Consider the following 22,367-nt stretch of genomic DNA (forward strand, 5'->3'; position numbering starts at 1 on the left):
CAGCAAAAATGACATGAAAAAGAATCTCACTCATGAAAGAAAGGCCCAGACTCAACTCCAACTAATTCCTCATAGAAGCCTGGGTAAACACATGGATGTTACAGTGTGTCAAGAAGCTTTAAAACAACAAGAAAGGCTCTGTTAGACCAAGCAGAAAGTGAGCTGAGGAACATGCACTGAGAATTACTTGAATGGAATCACCTGATATTTCAATCTTGTCATTGTCAGCTGAGCTCCCCAGTTTATCTCAGCTGCCTGAAAGCTGTACGAATAAATAGGTGTTGTCTAAGAGATGCAGAACTCAAACCATGAAGAGGTTTACAGCGTAAAACCAAATTGCCCCCATATTTCCCTCACCTTTATCCAATACGATATCACCATAACACAACTACTGCAAATATAGGAGAGGACATTTCCTTTCCCATGCACACACAAGTGTCTTTCTCACCTATAGGCTTACCTATGATTTACCTAGGGCTATCTCTGAAGACCATCTGGGAACTTCAACTCCTTAAACACAGCTGCCTACATACAATATCTAGAATAATGACACAAGAGAAAACACTGCTAACTACTATTAGGATTTTGTATTAGATTATTCTTGGATGGCATTACATAGATATTAACTGTCCAAAAGCATGTATATGTGTGTGTGTGTGTGTGTGTGTGTGTGTATACATATAGCTTAACTGTAAGAATAAATTAATCACAAACCCCAGCCTAACACAAAAATGTTATGTGAACCTGGAGTTTTAGACTGGATGGGTAGAGGGGCTTTTGCTGACCATTGTTCTGGGTAAAGTGTGTGTCTGAAGAGAGAGAGAGAGGAGAGGGAGAACAGAAACAGAAAGAAGGAGAGAGACAAGAAAGTCATGCAGCAGCCTGTAAGCTTGTTGTATGACTGGAAAAAGCGCAAGAGAGTTTTTTGTGTCTGGTGTTGGCTAAAGATGTTTGGGTCAGTAAGCCAAGAAACTATGATTTTGTTTCTGGTTCCTGCTCAGTTTGGAGAAGCAGGACCTTGTACATTCCTTGTGAATAAACAAGACTGCATGAAAGAAAATACCAGGCTCCATCATCAATTTATACCCCCAACTGGGTCATCCCCAGGGCTCTGAACTTTAACTAGCTGTTCCAGTCGAAAGGAGGCAACAATGTGTGTGTGTGTGCGCGCGCGCGCTCTTGGAGTATAATCCATTTCCTGCCTTAAGGAGTCTGCAGGGAATCATAAATTCACAGAATGTCCCTATGTGCTAAATTTTATGTTTAACTGAAAAGATGTGTAATATCACAGCTAGACCGAGGCCAGGTCTATGCTAGAAAATTAGGCTGGTTTAACTATATTGGTCAGGGTTGTGAAAAGTCCAACCCCCTGAGCAGCATTGCAAAGCTGACCTAAGTCCTCATGTAGACAGCGCTAGGTCAATGGAAGTATTTTTCTATCAACTTAGCTACTGCCTCTCGGGGAGGTGGATAACCTACGCTGATGGGAGATCCCATCCAGTCAGCATAGGTAGTATCTACACTGGAAGCACTACAGTGGCATAGCTGCAGCAGCACAGCTGTGCCACTGTAGTGTATTAAGTATAGAGTTCTCTATTGACTATGTTTCCAAATAAGCTGTCATGCATTATTTATTCCAGGAACTCCCAGGACATTACAAGAAACTTCTTGTGCTCATTAAATGTGGTACACCAACACTTGTTTCCAGAGGAACATTACATAACTATCCTTTCTTGCAAATCTACCACTTTGGGAACTTGTCCACATCCCATTCTCCTCCTTACCTTGCTAACTTCTTTTTACAGCACGTGTGCATAACCATCCCACAATGCATAAAAAGAAAATGTTACCTGCTGATACAGAAGAGGACCTCTACATGGCCAGAGATCATGACAGAGCTAAAAGCCCTAAGAGTGAGCACTGACTGCATTTGGAAAAGAAAGCATAGCATATGTGCTAGCACCCTTTTTTTTAGGTTCCAGGTGTGCCTGGAAAGGTTTAAAGTGAAGAAAGTGACTTGTAAATACTGTCCCAACTTCTCCTGCTCTTGAACAAACAATCAATCAATATTTGATACTGAAATGAAGGAGAGATTCTGAAGGAATGGGTGATGTAGTCTGTTGTCTTTTCAAAGTGCTCTCAATTGGAAGAGAAGACTTTCTTCATTTAATAACCTAACTAACCATTTCTCTGATGATGAAATGCTGCATTCTCAGTATTTATATGCCACTCCCCAGTCTTTCTTGCAATGTTTCCACTACTTTAGAAAGTGTGTTGGAAAAGAGGCTGTGGCAGAACAAAATATTCTTTTACACTTACACACACACACACACACACACACACACACACACACGCAAATTAATATTGTTCATTCTTTACCTATGTGTTATTTGATAGTCTCTCACATTCTGATAACCTGATTATCTGGGAACACATACAAGTATACAATTGGAAGCACTAGAAATACTTACATTTGTACTCTGATCACTTCCACTAACACAGATGACATCTTGTTTTTGAATTGTTAGTACCTCTTTTGTAAGCTTCAGTTGGATGTCATAGGCATTTTCAGACCCTTCATCATATAACAATGCAATACCAGTTTTAGTCTGTGGAAACAAAGTACAAAAATACAAATAAAACAGTTTAAGTACAGGAGCATTTTATGATGATAAATAACAAAAGGTCATTTAATTTCAATAGCTTTTGCACAAAAATGTACATTGATTAAAAGAATAAGTGGAAGATCAGCCTGTTTTCTGAGGTTTTATATTGTTTAGAATGCTCACACAAGGGCCTGATTTTCACTCACACATACACAAAGGCCCTTTTGCACTTATCTAGGCCTTAAAGAGGGTGTAAGTGTAATTCATTCTCACTTTAAGACCTCTTTCCAATGCCAGGAGGAGAAATGAGTGAAGTGGACTGTTCTGTTTTGGAAGGATCTTTTGTTTGCTTGCTTGCTTTAAATATACATGCTGCTATGTTTTCATTAGAGAAGGCCGGGTTTAAAGAAATGCACCTAGCACTTGAAGTGGACAGTGGTGAGGTTTGTGATGGTCCTTCATTCCTGACGGAGTCTATTCCACGGTCTCATACCAGCCTCGGGCTGGTTCCCAAAAAAGTTCTATCTCCTGCATAGACAAGCTTTACCCTTACAGCACAGAGTCCCATTGTGCCAGAGGACAATACATTTTACATCCTAATTTTACACACACAAACACACACACACATTTCAGTTTGTGAAAATCAAACTATACGCCTACTTCTGAAGTTACAAAAGATTTAAATGTCATGTATCACAATTTGAATGGAAGTACACTGTCACCAGAATATTAAATGGTAAATTACACTGGATAATTGAGATATCTTGGTTTAACGACTAAAGGACACTAACTGTTCAAAATCTAAAAGATAGCTAGTAGCCAAAAGAAAAAGGTATTTTTCCAAGTTTTCTGTATATGATTGTGTACAAAATACATTACATAAGATAAAAATCAACATGACACAATGCCCCCTGAAACACCTAAATAGATTAATAGAATAATTCACATTTTCACATTTTGGTCCTGTGATCTTCATTATGGAAACCTCCCATTTATCTCCAATGTGAGAGATTTGGTTTAATTAGGTTTGCAGAATTAGGACCAAAATATCTAGCTGGTAATGTCAATGGACTAGAACACTTTCAGAAGATAATGAGCTTTAGATAAAGTATTCTATTTGCATTCTGTATGCTAGAGACAAACCAAAACATCTATTTTCAAAGCAGAAATTAGTGATTATGTGACATTTGAGTTATAACATTTATCGGGCTAAAAATTTCTAATTTGACCATCACAGTGACATCAGAATGCTGTGACTTTTTTTATTCCTATTATACCAAACTATTGATGTACACGTATTCAAATTGTCTGACAGATGCTGGTGCAGTAGATCGTCTGTACCATTCACAAGGGGAAACATCTTCATGTCTACCATGAATCATATTTTTCCTGGATTACATGTCTTTTTAAGTCAATTATTTGACATTTTGATTTTTTTTCTTTGAGTGTTTACGACCTGCTAGGTACTAGCACAACTAAGGATCCCAACAGAACACTGGAAAATGAGATTAATTAATTAGTGCTCTATTGATTTTGCATAGAAGCAGATTATAAACATTACATTGGAGGTTCACAGATTTTAAAGCCAAATGGGAGCAACTAAACATGTAATTTTACCTCTTAAATAATGATTCCTGCAGTGGAGGAAATTATTGTTCTCTGCTATGTAAGTGAACAATATCAAGCCCAATAATTTGTGATCCAGCATGAAATTTAACACTGTCTTGTTAAAGGAAATGGTCAAGAGCTTATTCTTAGTTGATTTTGTGTTTTATATACACAAAGAGCAACTGAGTGATGGAATAAAAAAAAATATGTCCTTGGCACCTTCCTCAAAATACACCTTCCTCAAAAGCTTATAAAAAACTGGTACATTAAGGTACATCAGATTTGGGACTTGAATTCTTTGATAATATTTTAATTTCTGTAACATTAAAGAGGATGCTTTTTGTTGCTGAAGGATTAGGCCTGGTCTACACTAGAAAATTAAATCAGTTTAACTACGCTTGAGTGGCATAGTTAAGGCAACATAAGTCCCTGTATAAACAGCTCTAGGTTGATGGAAGAATTGTTACCAGGGCAGGTAGATTACCTACGCCAATGGGAGAGTCCCTTCTGTGAGAGTAGGTAGTGTCTACTGACACGCTACAGTGGCACGCCTGCAGCAGCGCAGCTATGCCATTTTAGCTTTTTCAGTGCCCACAAGCCCCCATGTCCGTTAGGGATGTCTGAAAGAAGTGTAAGGCTGTCTGAGAAGGATGCAACGGTTCTTTCACTTCCTTATATTCCGAAGTTTTCAGTACCTTGATATTACTGATACTGATCAGATGATTTAGTAACTTTTTTTGTAAGTGACTGTACAGGCATTATTGGTAAACAAAACAGCTGCCTATGCATTAGCAGATATTTAAAGCCCTGCAAATTTATATCTGTGGATATCCATGGATCATGTTTACAGATTGCATATTGGATGCAGATACAAATTTTGAATCCGCACAGGGGTCTACAGATATTTTCAAAAGTAGGAAAAACACCTTTGTAAAATCACTTTACTCAAATTCAATTTTATTCATACAGTATTCCATCATCATTATATTTGACCCTGATAACCAATCATTGCTACTCCAGCCACCATCTCAGAATAAACTGCACAGAGACACCATGAGAGAACAGAACTATGCAGAACACTCTATATAATCCTAAGGCAGCACATAATGGTGCCTAGTAATTGCTACATATGTTTTATAGTACCTCCAGTAAAAACAACCAGAACTTTTATTTGTAATAGATCATCTAGTAATGAATGAAAGGTATGGAGTAACTGATTATATTCTTTAGCATTTTCCATCACACTGTTTCAACTGAAACTCTGAATGAAGCTCCTCTATTTTTATTAAGGCCCATTACCCACCCCATACTCCATCCAGCTCTTGATGTGATATAAGGTGACATACAGCAATATCTTATTTGTTTCCAAATCAAGAAGATTAATCTAGATTTCTTTCAGCCCTTCAAGTTTGAGATCGTTATAAATGGTTGTGTATCAAAGTTCAGGGCATTCAGCTGTTCACTCCATGTGTTAATGGATGTCATAAGTAAAGTAACTTTACATGCAACAGTCAGGATCTTGTTAGGACAAAGTGCCTTTTCTAATTAGCTTATTTTAATGGGGACTTAGTCTTTGCATGGACGGGCGTATACTCCATGATCACTATTATAATGTTCACTGCACTTTTAGTGTAAAAACAAGTCTCTATAGAGAATAGTACAGGCAATCCAGCAGCTAGCTCCAGAAAGGTCTGAGGCTCCTAGAGTATGAAGGAGAGGCTTCAGAGGGAGATGTATCTCCTCAGCAAAGATAACAATGATGCTTTAGGCATCATGGGACAGATTTTCAAAAGTTTTAGATGCTTAAAGATACAATTAAGTGCTTAATGGAATTTCAAAAGGGCCTAGGTGTAATGAGGTTCCACCCACCGTTCTGGCACCTCCCACTGGTTCGTCTGGGGAATCAGCTCTGCAGATCCCAGCGCTGCCACGTGGTTGTGTCTTGCCTGCCATTACATCTCCACCTTAGGACCCAGATCTCTCCAAAGCCCACAGCAGCCACTTCATGACACAGCTCTCTGACCATGCCACAATCTGTGCTCTCCCCGCTTTCAGGGGATTCTGCAGTCCCAGTCTAGCCACTTCCTCCAGTGGCAGCTGTGGTCCCCATTGCCCTGCCCTTACCTCAGGACTCTCAGCTGCTCCTTCTCCAGAGCTAGCCATTTCTCTGTCCACAGTGCTAACCTTCCTCAGCCTGCAGGCAGCCAGCCTTCCCTCGCCAAGCTCCTGGGAGTGACTGCCCCTTTTGCTCTCTGCTGGCTGCTGATATAGGGCCTTCTCGGTCCTGATTTGTGTCTCCCAGTGCAGCCTCCCTAGGGCTTTATTAACCCTATCCAGGCTAGTGTGGGGCAGCTGCCCCACCACACTAGATGTCTGACTTGCAATGAAACCACATAGAGGTCTATGAACTTTTGAAAACCTCACTAGCTGCCTCTTTAGGTGCTTTTGGACATTAGACCCCATGTGGATACTTATGATCCTACTGAATAACCAGGTGGAGTTCCTATCCTCCACCATATAGGATATGGTCCAAAATTAACCCCTTTGACCCAAGTAGTTAGCCAAAATGTGGGCCTGGTGGATTGTTCCATTAGGAGCAGAAATTGATGACAGAATCAGGTGTTTTTCTGAGGCAGTTCTGTTGAGTTTCAAAGAATGTACAAAGCCATTTCCCTGACCATAGGAGGAACCAAAACAACAGGGGACAGTTTCTTTTCTCTTAGCTCTAAACCACTTTCAGCCTACACGTACAACTGTTGGAATTCTGTGCCACTGCGCTTTGCAGAAATTGCATAAATTAATATTCCCCACATAATTTTATTTTTTCATGCATAATTTGATGCTGCTCCCTCCATAGGAGGATGGGAGCCAGTGCCATTATGGAGCGAGGAGGAGGATGAGGGTACGGGGCAGCACCACCAGTGCCAGGCATGACACATGAAGGGGGTGGGCACCCAGGAGCCTGGAGGCGGCAGCTGTAGCTGCTACTTCTCACGCTCATCCCGGTTGTATGCATACTCCTGTGACCATGGAAAACATCCAGGGAGGAGGGGAGCTTGACTGCACATTGGGGGAGGGGAGCTGGGCCCTACCCCTCAGGTAGACACTGCAAGGCAGAGCAGCAGAGGAAGTGGGCACCAAGGCACATCTGACATGGTGACTTGGCACAAGTTGTGCTCCTCAGGACACTCCCCTGAAGGCACCAGGCAGCCAGGTGCATAGTCTTCTCTCCTCAGGGACAGTGAAGGTCTCTGAGGGACTGTGGGACAGCCCAGCTACTGTCTGCCTCCATCTTTGCATGAGCTAATGTCAGGGAGTCCTTTTAGCTCAGAGCTCACTCCCCTGCCTCAAAACTCATCTTGTGTGCTAGAAAGTGGCTCAATGTCAGCTTTCCAATATGTTGGGCACCCACAATCCCCATCACATGCAGCAGGTGGGAATCATGAAGTGTTTGGATATTTTGCCCTCAGTCTCCTATTCCTTTCATGCTCAGTACAAGAACAAGGAAGTCAGATTGCCTGGACTCACCATCCTAACCATCCTTAGCACTATATAACTTCATATGCTCAAAGGGCTTTCTGATTGCCTGCTAACAAGGCCCCACAGCATTCTCCAAAGGTACAGAAATATCACTCTCTATTTTACATACTGGGAAACAAGGACACAGAAAGTTTAAGGGAACTCCTGCCAAGGCCACATAGCAAATGAGTGTCCAGATTCAGAAAACCCTGGAGTTCCTGGTTCCTAGCTTGGTGTTCACTTAACAAGACTGCACTTGCAAGACCTCACCGCTTACATCAAAGTCTTTGCTTTTCATTTACCAAGCACTGAGATTGGCTTCCATAGAGCCTATCACAAGAAGGAAACCGGTGCAGAGGGCATTTTTTCTTGGACTGTAAATTTAGAGTGCCAGTTTTGAATGTAGAGTAAATTAAAGCGACTCAGAGATAACGGATAATGAACTTTGGTCAAGTGAGCAATATTTTCTGAACCATATTCTGCTTATGAGGAAAATTCCACATACTTATGAGGTCTCCACACTTATGAGGTCACATACTTATGAGACTTCACTGGTAATACAGATATTTTACTTCACTTTATTTTCTCGGATAGTCCGTGAGGTTATTTTTACATTTTATATTTGATTATTTTGATTAGAGCTCTATGAAATTATTTTGTTAAAGAATTGTTTGGGTTTTTTTTTCCTTTTTGATTTGTGTGTTATTTCATTGTATTTCCATGGGTGGGTCGGGTCAACAAAGATACATCAAGTTCTGTATTAATATGCCAAGGAAGGAATCTATTTGTCAAACAGTATTTCCTGAATCTTTGTTGTTTGTATTGTTAGACATCCTTGCTGACAAGAATTTTGAAATAAATTACCAAAATAATTGAAAATGGCATGATTATATTGTGTTATTTTGACAAATAAAACCTGCAGAATTTTAAAACATGCACAGAATTTTTAAATTTTTTGGCATAGAATTCCCCAGGAGTAAACAACTCAAAAAGCTCTCTCTTTCTCTAGGCTTTTCTCAGAGCCATGTTCTCAGTGCTTGTTCTGGATTTCTGCTACTTCTCTGTGTGTGTTTTTGTAATATGCCAATGCAGATGCAACCATGTTGGTGCCAGGATATTAGAGAGACAAGGTAGATGAGGCAATATTTTCTATTGGATCAACTTCTGCTAGTGAGAGAGACAAGCTTTCGAGTCACAAGAGCTCTTTGTCAGATCTGGGAGAGGAACTCCCACTTTGCATTTTGTTGTGAAGCTGGAACAGATTGTTTAGCATAAGTAGATAGCACATGCTGTAAGGGATCATTCAGGGTAGAATGGCCCGTTAACACCTCTACAGTCATAGGACAAACAGAGGAGGTTATTGAGTTACAGATTGTTGTAATAAACCATAAATCCAGTCAGTCTGTTCAGTCCATGATTTTAATGTCTAGCAGAGTAATTAATTTAAGCTCCCAGGCTCATCTTTTGAAAGTGTTGTGCAGGTTTCCTTTGAGGATGAGGATTGATAGGTCAGATATAGAGTTGCTTTGTGAAAAGCGTTCGGCAACAGGTGAGATGGTGTTTTTGTCTTTTATCATTTTCCTGTGTGAGTTCATTCAGCAGTATAGTGAATAGTGATTATCTGGTTTCACCCATAGTGGTTAGTGAGACTTTTAGTGCATTAGATGAGGTATACTATATGTTGGGTTAGACATGTTGCAGGCTGGTAGCACAGTCCAGCCTGCGCCGTCGCGACCCTTCCTCGGGCCCAGACTCCTAGAAAGGCCACAGTGCCTTTCTCGAGGGGAATAAACTCCGTTTATGAGTCTGTAGCCCTAGCCCCAAGGCGGGGCGGGCTTCCCCGGCAGTCTATAGCCCCCTGGCCCTCACATAGGGCAAGGCTGGTAAGGGGTCTGTGGCCCCCCGACCCTCTGACAGGCGGGGTGGGCCAGTAGTCTATTGCCCCAAGCCCTCAGACAAGGCGGGGCAGGCAATGGAGTATTTAGCCCCCAGCTCGCAAGCAGGGCTGGAAAGTACCAAGGTCCTATGGCCCCCAGCCCTCAAATAGGGCGAGAGGTGTGGTGAGTAGTCTGGTGCCAATGGCCCCCAAGCAGGGCGGAGCAGACAAGCAGTCTGCCCCGGTCCTCAAGTAGGCAGGCAGGTATAGTCTACAACCCCCGGACCTCAAGCTGGGCAGGGCCAGCAAAGGAATCCATAGCCCCCGGCCCTCAAGTGAGCGGGACACGTATGGGTTGCAGCTCCCCAGCCCTCAAGCAGGCGGGGCAGGTCTAGTGGTCTATAGCCCACAGCCTTACAGTCAGGCGGGGCTGGCAAAGCTCGGGGTCCTCTAGCCAGCAGTGCAGAGAATGCCAAGCACTCCCGGGTGGTTAGGAAAGGGGGAAGGGGGACGCAGGCCCACCCGACTCCACTGCGTCCCAGCCCAGGGCCCTATCAGTGGCAAACGGCTTTGCCACTGAGTCAGCGGGGATCCAGCCGCAACACGCTGACGGGGGTTTTGCCCCTGACTCAGCCACTTGCTATAGCTGTCCCTGGGCCACTTACTCCCACCCAATCCCTGGGTATCTGCAGCCACGTAGCTCCCTCCGGTTCGCTGTGGGAGGCGGTGAGCGTGCGTTCGGAAAGTCCCTCACCATCGACTGGTGGCAGGTCCGGACACTCCTCAGGGTCATCTGCGGAAGGTAGCTCCTCCAGGTCACAGGGCCCCAAGGGTTCCTCCAGTCCACAAAGTTCAGTCCATGCCAGTGGATCCTCCACGCCAGGCAGCTCCTCCAGGTCAGGGGCAGCCTCAGGGGGTTTCTTCCACCCAGTGGGCTTGGGTAGCTGCTCCCAGCTACTAGGGTCTGGCAGCCCTACCCTGTCACTATGGTCGGGCAGCCCCCTCCAGTCACTTGGGCCCGGCAATTCGGGCAGGCTTTGGAGGCTCCAGTCAGCGATTGTGCCAAACCACCACAGGGCCTGGGTCAGGCCTAGGCCGCAGCCTCTGGGAAGACATGTCTGTCTCCAGCGGCAGCTTCCCCTCAACTGGGCTGCTGTGCCTGCCTTTTATACTTCCTACCCTGGCCCTGGCTCCACCCCTCTGCTTCCAGGTGGCTTGGACTGCAGGGGCTGGTTCTGTCCAGCGGAGGCAGAGAGACCCTTCCTTGGGCCCTGGCTCCGAGGAAGGCCACGGTGCCTTGCTACACACCCCTCTCCTGAAGTCCAGCTCATGGTCTCTGGGGCTGGCCTGCGCCCCTTCCCCTAAATGGGACAAGGCATCCGCATTGGCATGGTCTTTCCCTGCTTGATATTGAATGGTAAAGGCAAAGGGTTGTACGGCGAGATACCAGCGCATTACCCGGGTGTTTGCCTCCTTCATTTGGTGGAGCCAGCGGAGGGGTGCATGGTCCGTGATCACCATGAAAGGGCTGCCAAGGAGGTAGTACCTAAGGGCCTCCAGCGCCCACTTTACTGCTAGCGCCTCCTTCTCGATTGTCACATATTTCTGCTCCCTAGGAAATAGCTTGCAACTTATGTACAAGACGGGATGCTCTTCTCCATCAAACTTCTGGGCGAGAACAGCCCCCAATCCGACAGCCGAAGCATCTGATTGCACCATGAAGGGGTGGTTTAAGTCGGGGCTGTAGAGCACGGGCTCGCGGCACAGTGCATTCTTCAAAGCAGTAAAAGCCTTGTTTCACTCTGGTGTCCACCGAACTCGGAGCGGCTGGTCTTTCCTTAGCAGGTCTGTGAGTGGCGCGGCAATGGTGGCAAATTCGGGTACAAATCTCCGACAGTAGCCGGCCAAACCTAGGAATTGCCGCATCTGCTTTTTGGTGGTCGGTCGGGGCCAGTCCTGCAGGGCTTGCACCTTCCCTATCAGTGGCTGTTGGGTCCATCGGCCCAAGGTGTACCCAAGGTAGGTGGTCTCCTGCCACCCTATGCAGCATTTTCGGGGATTTGCTGTTAGCCCCGCATTCCACAAAGTCACCAGGATGGCATCTGCTGGCTCCCTTGACACCTTCTGGGGGCAGTGGGCATTGTTCGGGGTTCTCTGTTCGGTGTCCCTTTCTGGTTCCCTTCGTTTAAACCTGTGACCTCCATGCCCCTTCCTGTTCTTTTTCTTTAGTTGTCCCCTGTAATCAGTTGTATCCCGGGCTCAGTGACTCCTCCCGTTACAAATAGTACACATGTATAGGCTCCATGGAAGGTGTGTTGTGGGATTGTAGCAGTGGAAAGATGTCTGCAGGTTTTGCTTCTGTAGTTCTGGCAGGGTCTGGTGCCGCTTTGAGTTGGTGGGTCCTGGTCTTTAGCAAGCTTGTTTGTGAGTATATGAGCTTGGAGAGGTCGGGGGGCTACTTGAAGGCCAGAAGTGGGGCTTCAGGAAAGATTTATTTCAGGATAAGGTCACTCTCAAGTATGGGAAATGTTTCTCCTGCCTCTCTCTCTCTCACTCACTCACCTTCGCCCCACACACACTGAAAAGAATACACAGTCAACCCCCTCTCTCACATAGGCACATATAGGATTACTCAGGAACTATGTTTTTGGTGGTGACATGTGCCTGTGTTATGATGTGGAGGCATCTATTGTTTCATAAAGAAGCTTAAAGGCTTTTACAGCTATCTTAAATAAAGGGCACCTCCCAGTTTTAATGGTGTTTTGCCCAACCCACACCTTTATTCTTAAAATAAAACAACCACTAAACATGATTCTCAGTCCAAACTGTCCCATCAGTTTGGCTGTTCCGAGGCTCACTCTGTCCCTGTCACTAGTTCCCTCTGCTTCAGGTGATCTTCCATCCCACTGATTACCTGGATTGGAGCTAATAGGTTTCACCTGCCCTGACAGACGGTGTTAAGAAAAAAAGGACCATCTCTCACATGCAATATCCTTGAAACTGGCACCCCGTTGCACACTCGTCATATTAACTGCCATTAATGCAATTAGGTGTGGTCAATGTGTATTCCCAAAATTCATCTCTTTTAATTATTGGGTTTATTTTGTTTAAAGAGTTTGTTCACTGCTGAATGTTTGCTTCTGGTCTGGTTAGGTCTGTCAGTCATACCTTAAACATAGTTCGCTCTTTTCTTTAAATAGAAAAGATAAAAAATCTTCCTACTCAGTGGCTGCCTATTAGCAGCCTGTCATGAAATTCCTTTACCAAGGAGTGAATAAAATCTACCCCGTTCCATCATGATTTAGAGAGCTACAGATTCCTTTTTACAAGTTTCAGCTTTGATCAGACTGCTCATGTCCTTGGTCAGCAATTTTACTATTTTCCAGGCCAAGGCAGGAATTTTTTAGTAAAAAGTTCTCCTTAGATTCTTCACTCATGGGCCTGTTCAGTGTGTGTGTTTTCTTATGCATGGGGGCTGTTATCACCTTCCTTCACGTCTCCCCCCCCCAAGAAAGTATCTCTTAAAAAAAACGTATTCCCCCTCTAAACATAAGTTCCTTCTAGCAGAATCAGAGCAAATAGTTAGAAAACAACTTAGCAACCACTGCCGCAATTGCCACTGTATTCTGACTTTGGTTTTCTTAGGTCATAAAAATAGATTAGTTCAGGTGATGGAACACCCCTTTTTTCCAAAATCACAAGAATCAAAGAATGTACAGAAATATATTTCTTCTAAAACATTTTAGCCAAGTGAAAGCTAACAATAAAACTTTCCAACACAAAACATGTACACACTTTTATATTTGCGTTTACTTTCATCTGTATGTTTAATATCTCAAATATTGCATTAGGGAAGCATTTCTCAACTTTTTCAGGTTGGTGACCACTTATTCAAAATTTAAAAAAAAATGTGACCTCCCCCCTTACATTTTCTGTAAAAGCAAAAACAACAATGGTAACCATGATAAGCCTACATAATGTGTATGTTTGTTTCAAGAGGATGACAGAGAATACTTGACTTTGAATGGTAAGATGTGAGACGAGTGGGGAAGTGAGATTTTTCTTAGTTTTGGATTGTAATACATAATGCCTTGCGTCTCCAACGGTCTTTAATGACCCGCCCTAGGAGTAATGACCCACAGCTTGGAAAACACTGCATTAATGCACTGAATGAAATCCACTCCAAGTGGATAAAGTCTGAATAACTGGGCTCTACATTGTAGCTGGGGGTGAAATCTACCCCTCACCCCAGGCTGTATAGTAGATACAACAAGTATATAAATACTTATTAAGGGTGAAATTCATGGTGCAGAGGAACAGCAAATTATCGACACTGCAAAAATAAATAAATAAATAAATAAATAAACCACAAATTATGAGGAACAGGAGCCACACAGAAGTTCCTCGCAGCAAAAGCCTGTTTTGCTCTGGCACGGGCCAGGTGAGGGCCCATGGGATAAATGTTTACAAAGATCCAGTGCCACCAACCTTTCTCTGATTCCATTTTTAAAATGTCGCATTTTTTCACAGATATTAACACTATCTTTTACCAGTCTGGCCCATAAAATGTATATTTGTTGTCTCATGCACCATATCAATGGAGGTCTCCCTCTGCTTGGATGAATTCCATTGTGGCAGGTGACAGTTCAATACTCCCCTCTCTTTGTTTCATAACTAAATTCTATATATATTCCTGTAGTTTGGTTTTAAACATATATTATTATACAATCCAAGCTAATACTACGAGTTGCCATAAAATCTACAGCCAGGTGGGTAGATTGTTATTATGTTTCAATTAAAAAGCAAACACACCAACCTCAACCTCTCCCTCCATGCCTCCCTCTATCCCAGATAAAAGAACTGAGAACTGAAAAAAAAGATTCTAGACTAGAAGAACTCAATCAGATCTGAGACATAAAAGTACATTGTTTTACAAAATAAATGGTCAATGCATTCACAGCAAAATCAAACTACAAATGCCCATTAATGAGCACAAAGCAAAAGCATTATATTATAGTTACATTATGAACAAAGCAGTTTGAATACTTGCTCATAATGAAAAAAATACTGTTACATAAAGTCACTATATAGTCACTATAAAATAATATAGTCACTAAAAAAACCAGGCAACCAAACATACAGGTGGTTACCAAATCAAATGAAGTCTGGAAAAAATAACTCTTGCATCTATCAGTCATTATATTAATCAAAAATAGGAATGTCAGAAGACTACAGAAATAACTTGTCCTTCAGCTGAATGTTCTATCAGATGAATCAAAGGAAAAGTTTTTGCCCCTACAGAAATAAAGAAAACTATTAAAAATATGGCCAAGGACAAAGTGCTTCCTGTAGAAGGTTTCATGGCCGCAAGAGAGCTTTCAGCCAAGTGTTTGAGCTAAGGATTAAGAACTCTCATTCAATAGAAAATCAGTCTTTAAAAAAAAGATACCGTAAGAGGAAGGGATCGGGGTCTGCATGATTTTTTTACTCTTTGTCTTTGAGGCATTGCACAGTGAAAATGTATGCCAAAATACTGGTGATCAGTCTATGTAGGGTAGTTATCATTTGACAAAAAAAGTGTAGAAAAGTAAAGAACAGAATGTATATATATATATACATATATATACACACACACACTCACTGGATGTGGGTTGTGGAAACCTTAGAAACTGTTACTGCAGGGTAGGCTATCAATGCCCAAAAGGCTCTGAATGGAATATCTGAAACAAGTCCTTATGAGGTTTGACTGTAACTGTGGCCATTAAAAGTGAACGAGAAAAATTTTTATCTTACACAAAGTGCCACTACTTCTGTTGGCTAACAAAACATGGTTATCAAATTTCAGAGATGAGGCTAGCATTCATTGCCTAGTAACTGTAACCATTATAAAAATGCAGACTCCCATGTAGTTCCCTGAGGTGGCACAGGGTGTTTACTGTGTGAGATTCTCGTGTCTCAGAAGATACATTTTTATAAATTGCAAACATGGTCATTAGTAGATTATGCTGAATACTAAAATGAAATTCTGCTAGAGCCAATGGTGTGAGTGGAACTACAATGAATCTAATTCCTGAATACATACATATATTTCTTCGGTAATAATCACACAAAGAAAATACATTCTGTACCTTTTTTTGCATACTAAGTTCTCGGAAATGTAAGTGGTTTGCATAGTAGAAAGATTTGGATTTTTAAAAGCTAATTACTGCAATGTGCTGCACACTAGGGTCACAATTTAGCAAACATCACTGACTTTAATGAGACTACATAGTTAAGCATGTGCTCAAATATTTTGCTGGATGAAGGGCCCTGGTGCTCAACACCTTGGAGGATCAAGCCCAAAGAAAAGTTCACTATATTATATAGATGACTATGAAAAGGCTTGTGATTCATCAAATATTTTAAGAGCTGGTCAGACATTGTAAAAAAGTATGCATTGAAAAAATGATTTAATGAAAAACTAACATTTGTTGAATTTGACAGATACTATTTGAACAGCTTTAATCGTTTTTAAAAAATCCCTATGTTGCAAGAGAATTCAGTTAGACTGAACACTACTCTGTTTGCAGACTACAATGTTCACCTTCCTTAGACGAGCTTTTAGATTTCAATAGCTTTCTTTATCTCAAACTCCCTTACATTCATAGTGTGTTTATACATAATCAATTAGTTGCAAGGAAAAAATAATTAATATTAAACATTAGTATCCCCTAGGCAGGACTGCACAAATATTTGCAATATAACCTTGTAGTTTCCTTTAAGGAGAAGGTAAATATCAAGTTTTTAAAAAAGCAGACCATATAACTATCTTTAGTAGCACCACTTACAAACAAATATTTCTGAATCTTCAATCCAGAGGATTTGTAGATGATCAAGAAAAGAGGGATAACAATTAATGACTTTACTTTTTAATTATATTAATGTAATTATATTTTATTCTTCAACTTTTTTACAAATTATTATAATGTATTATAATTTTACAAATTATTATAATTTTGTACAAATAATATTTGTTCACAGAATCCTTCACACATGGGCATTGGTTTATGACATTACATTTTTCTACCAAGAAATAGAGATGAAGTTTTGACGTTTTGCATCTGGGCCATTAAAAGAATAAAACAGACAAGACATCACAAAGCACCCTAACTGCAATAGCAATTATGTGAGATGTGATTCATATCACTTAATTCCAGTAAAAAAAATAAACTAGAAGCAAGGTAAGTGGCTGCCTGGTCAATATTATAAAACAGGTTGTGACTGACATGTTTCAACTCTCATGGTGTAAAAGCAAACAAACACATCACACAAGAAACACAAAGTTAATTTTTGTCCAATAATGAAAAACAGCCAGTCTTAACATTTAATAGTGGGTAACTTTCGATGTCACAGAGCCAGAATTTTCAGTTTTTCAGACCTGAGGCATAAATAACCCAACTGATCTTATAGTGGTCTGACCTTCAGCTGAGATGTATTTGGAGTATTCATGTCTGCTTCTCCACTCAGGCATAATACCATATTTATATTGTTCTTGTAAAAACGACATACTTCACCCTCCCTTTTTTTAAGCACAGCTTTATTACTGACAACTAGGAGACAGATGAGGCTTGTAGTCCTAGGTGACTGATTCCTCTCTTTTTTAACTACCTCTTTTGGGCTGGTTTAAGTCTGATAAAGCTGTAAGCCTTAACAGAAAGGCAGCATCCCACTGCACTCTTCCTGAAATCTGCCACAGTCAAGCAATGGTTGAGAAAACTGTAGTCTGATGTTTCTGTTCAGCCAATTTAGAAGGCAAATCCTGGTCCCTTTGAAGTCAATAGCAAATGTCTTATTGACTTTACTGAATCTAAGATTTGGTCCAATAAACACTATAACTACTGTCATGGAGTCACAGGCTCAACACTATACAACCACTCTGATGAAGCCAGCCAGGACTCCAGTATAGCGTGTCTCCTCTCAGAATTATACTATTATTATACCAGTGCAGCTGCCTCCTGGGTCTGCCTTTGGAGCGTTCAGCACCCCAGTTCCGCCATGAGCCCCCTGCAGACAGTCCCCTCCTGGACGGGAAGCCTGGGGAAGCCTTACATGCCCCCAAAGGGACTATGCACCCCAAACCACAGTCAGAAGTGATTCTGAGCCAGTTTAGAAACGTAGGGTTTATTAGTCTACAAGAACACAGCATAGAATAGAACTTGTTATCAAAGAAATCTGGAAGTTGCTGTAAAGTCCCTCTTGGGAGGACTAGAACCCCAGCCTTGGAGACTGCCTGCTTCCAGCTTGCCAGCCTCAGACACCCTCTGTCCCTTAACTTGCCTGTGTCCTCTTTGCTGGGCAAGGAGATCACCTGACCTCCCCACTCTCTCCAACACCTCCAGCTAGCTCCTTGCAAGGTGTGATGGGCTCCAGCCATTATCTATACACAGGCAACTAAAGGAAACCACACTTGCCCTCTAGTGGTCTCTGCAAAGATCATACACCCTTAAACCTCTGCCGAGATCCTTGAATAATACATAAGAGAAACTGAGGCAAACACAGTATTCAGAGAAAACATGAAGAAGATTCCCACTTTGCCACAACTACTATGATGCTGAAGTAGATTTTTAAATATTCACAACTATTTTTAAACAACCAGAACCACAGATTTTTATGAGTTTATGATATCTACTAAATAGATACCTGACACTTAGATTAAAGCTAAACATAACTAAAATGTACACAATAGGGAAAGGAAAGATTTTTTTTTAAGTAGGAATACGTGATTGTGTAACCACAAATATTGGCAATGGGAGAAGGAAACGGTATAACACTAGATTTAATTCATACTTTGAAAGGTTCTAGCTTTCAAGAAGACTGTTCTTTTAATTTCTTGGAATATGTGCATTTATTGATAATCAAATATTTGTTAAATATTATTTATACACAGTTACAAATGCTACATTTTCTTTCTTAACTTTACTTAATCATTGATATACATAACACTTTTTTCCACCAGAGAGGATACATTTTTCCCCAAAAAATTATGCAAGTAGTTTTTGAAAACTTATAAATAAGAATATGCAACCATTGATGATACAGTATATTGAACATAAGAACGTTCATTCTGGATCAGACCATTTAGCCCAGTATCCTATCTTCCAATGCCAGGTGCTTCAGAGGGAATGAATAGAACAGGTAATCATCAAGTGATCCATCCTATTGGCCATCTGGCAAACAGCAATCTTTGCCTATCCTCGCTAATAGCTACTGATTGACTTATCCTCCATGAACTTATCTTGTTCTTTTTTGAACCCCATTATAGTCTTGGCCTTCACAACATCCTCTGGCAAGGAGTTCCACAGGTTGACTGTGTGTTGTATGAAGAAAATCTTCCTTATGTTCATTTTAAACCTGCTGCCTATTAATTTCATTGTGACCCCTAGTTTTTGTGTTCTGAGAAAGAGTAAATAACACTTCCTTTTTTACTTTCTCCACATCACTCATGATTTTATAGACCTCTATCATATCCTCCCTTAGTTGTCTGTTTTCTAAGCTCAGAAGTCCCAGTCTTCTTAATCTCTCCTCATATGGAAGCTTTTCTATACCCCTAATCATTTTAGTTGCCCTTTTCTGTACCTTTCCAATTCCAATGTATCTTTTTTGAGAGAGGGAGACCAGATCTTCATGAACTATTCAAGATGTGGATGTACCATGGATTTATAAAGAGGGAATATGATATTTTCCATCTTATCTCTTCCTTTCCTAATGACTCCCAACATTCTGTTAGTGTGCTGCAGCAGTCAGAAAAGCTGAGTGGATGTTTTCAGAGAACTATCCACAATGATGCCAAGATCTCTTTCTTAAGTGGTAATAGCTACATGTAGAGTTGGGATTATGTTTTCCAATGTGCATTACTTTGCATTTATTAACACTGAATTTCATCTGCCATTTTGTTGCCAAATCACCCAGTTTTGAGAGAACCGTGTGCAACTATTTGCAGTCTGCTCTGGACTTAACTGTCTTGAGTAGTTTTCTATCATCTGCACAATTTGCCACCTCACTGTTTACCCCTTTTTCCAGATCATTTATGAATATGTTGAACAGCACTGGTCCCAGTATAGACCCCTGGGGGACATCACTATTTACCTCTCTCCATTCTGAAAATTGACTATTTATTCCTACCCTTTGTTTCCTATCTTTTAACCAATTAATGATCCAGAAGACGACCTTCCCTCTTATGCCAGGACCACTTACTTTGCTTAAAAGCCTCTAGTGAGGGAACTTGTCAAAGGCTTTCTGAAAATCTAAGTACACTATATCCACTGGATCACCCTTGTCCACATGCTTGTTGACCCCCTCAAACAATTATAGTAGATTGGTGAGGCATGATTCCACTTTACAAAAACCATGCTGATTCTTCCTTAACAAATCGGATTAATCTGTTTGTCTGATCATTCTGTTTCTTATTATAGTTTCAACCAATTTACCTAGTACTGAAGTTAGGCTTACTGGCCTTTAATTGCCCCTGGAGCATTTTTCAAAAAGTTGGCATCACGCTAGCTATCCTCCAATCATCTGGTATAGAAGCTGATTTAAATGATAGGTTAGTATTTCTGCAATTTCAAATTTGAGTTCCTTCAGAACTCTTGGGTGGATACCATCTGGTTCTGGTGACTTATTATGGATTAATTTATCAATTTGTTCCAAAGTCTCCTCTAATGACACCTCAATCTAGGACAGTTGCTCAGATTAGTCACCTAAAAATAATGGCTCAGGAATCTACCTCACATCCTTAGCCGTGAAGACTGATATAAAGAATTCATTGAGTTTCTCCATAATAACGTTATCTTCCTTGAGTGCTCCTTTAGCAGCTCACTTGTCCAGTGGCCCCACTGGTTGTTTAGCAGGTTTCCTGTTTCTGACATACTTAATTTTTTGCTGTTACCGTTTGAGTCTATGACTAGTTGTTCTTCAAAATATTTTTTGGTGTTCCTAATTATATTTTTATACTTCACTTGCTAGAGTTTATGCTCCTTTCTATTTTCCTATTTTCAATAGGATTTAACATCCATTTTTTAAAAGGATGCCTTTTTGCCTCGAATTGCTTCTTTTATTTTGTTGTTTAGTCATATTGGCACTGTTTTGGTCTTCTTACTATGTTTTTTTTTCCATTTGGGGAATACATTTAGACTGAACCTCTATTACGGTATCTTTAAAAAGTTTCCATGCAGCTTGTCGGGATTTCACTTTTGGCACTGCACCTTTTAACTTCTGTTTAACTTCTTCGTTTTTGTGTAGTTCCCCTTTCTGAAATTAAATGCTACCATGGTGGGCTGCTTTGGTGCCACCCTCCCAGGGATGTTAAGTTTTATTATGTTATGGTTACTATTACCAAGGGGTTCAGCTATTTTCACCTCTTGGATGAGATCCTGTGCTCTACTTAAGACTACATCAAGAATTGTCTCTCATCTTGTGGGTTCCAGGACTAGCTGCTCTAAGGCTACGTTTATACTGACGGCGGCAAATTTGCCGCCACCATATCGATCTTTCTGGATCAATTGAGCGGTCAGCGAGACCCGCTCAATCGATCAGGAAGTCAACTGAGTAAGTCCACCCCCTCAAGTAGCGTAGCGCTGAGCCGACGAGAACGCAATGTAAACAGCGCGCAGAAGGGAAGCAGAGCAATCGACGTGAGTTACGCAAACTACTCTGTGTAGTTTGCGTAATTCCTGTTGACTGCCGCCGAATCGCGCGGTAAGTGTGAACCAGCCCTAAAAAACAGTCATTTAAGGTGTCAAGAAACTTGATCTACATAGAATGTCAAATCCACCATTATTACTGAGTTTTTTTATTTTATAGCATCTCTAATCTCCCTAAGCAGTGCACAGTCACTATCATCATCCTGGTCAGGTTGTCGGTAAAATATCCCTACTGCCATATTCTTATTATTCAAACATGGAATTACTATCCATACAGATTCCATGACCCAGCCCTTAGTTTAAAAACTGCTCTATAACCTTTTTAATTTTACATGCCAGCAATTCGGCTCCATTTTGGTTTAGGTAGAGCCCATCCTTCCTGTATAGACTCCCCCTTTCCTAAAAAGTTCCCCAGTTCCTAATATATCTAAACTCCTCCTCCCTACACCATCCTCTCACCCATGCATTGAGACTTTGAAGTTCTGCCTATCTAACTGGCCCTGTGCATGGAACTGGAAGCATTTCAGACAATGTTACAATGGAGGTCCTGGACTTCAATCTCTTACCTAGGAGCCTAAATTTGGCCTAACCTCCTAACCTTCCCTATGTCACTGGTATCTACATGTACCATGACCATCGGCCCCTCCCAAGCACATAAGTCTGTCTAGATGTCTCAAGAGATCTGCAATCATCGCACCAGGCAGGCAAGTCAACATGAGGTTCTCCCAGTCATCACAAACCCAGCTATTTATGTTTCTAATGATCAAGTCCCCCATTACCATTACCTGTTTTTTCCTAACTACTGTTGTTCCCTCCTCTGAAGAAGTATCCTCAGTGCGAGGGAATACCATGACATCATCTGGAAGGAGGGTCCCAACTATGGAATCATTTCCCTCTGCTCCAATATGTTCTTATGTTTCCTCTGCTCCATATGTTCTTATGCAAAAATTACAGGTTAATTTAAAAATTAGAATGTCTTGCTTTCTAACCAATATTGAATAATGTAATATCAGGGGAGCTGAATGTACTAAAATGTAATGAACATCACAGAAAATAGCTTATGCATAAAACGAACTATTA

At 41.4% G+C, this 22,367-nt stretch overlaps 1 protein-coding gene across 1 annotated transcript in view; it reads right to left on the bottom strand.

Moving 5' to 3' along the window:
- Positions 1-22,367, bottom strand: part of SNTG2 (syntrophin gamma 2) — a 429,181-nt gene that overhangs the window by 236,176 nt on the left and 170,638 nt on the right. Inside the window, exon 2 of the mRNA XM_067544886.1 lies at positions 2,472-2,609. Within this exon, the coding sequence (XP_067400987.1) occupies positions 2,472-2,609 (138 nt within the window). The remainder of the gene's footprint in view (positions 1-2,471; positions 2,610-22,367) is intronic.

This window comes from Emydura macquarii, unplaced genomic scaffold, assembly GCF_026122565.2.
Source record: "Emydura macquarii macquarii isolate MOO-44397 ecotype Brisbane River unplaced genomic scaffold, CSIRO-AGI_Emac_v2 contig_1027, whole genome shotgun sequence".
In the NCBI taxonomy this organism is placed as follows: Eukaryota; Metazoa; Chordata; order Testudines; family Chelidae; genus Emydura; species Emydura macquarii.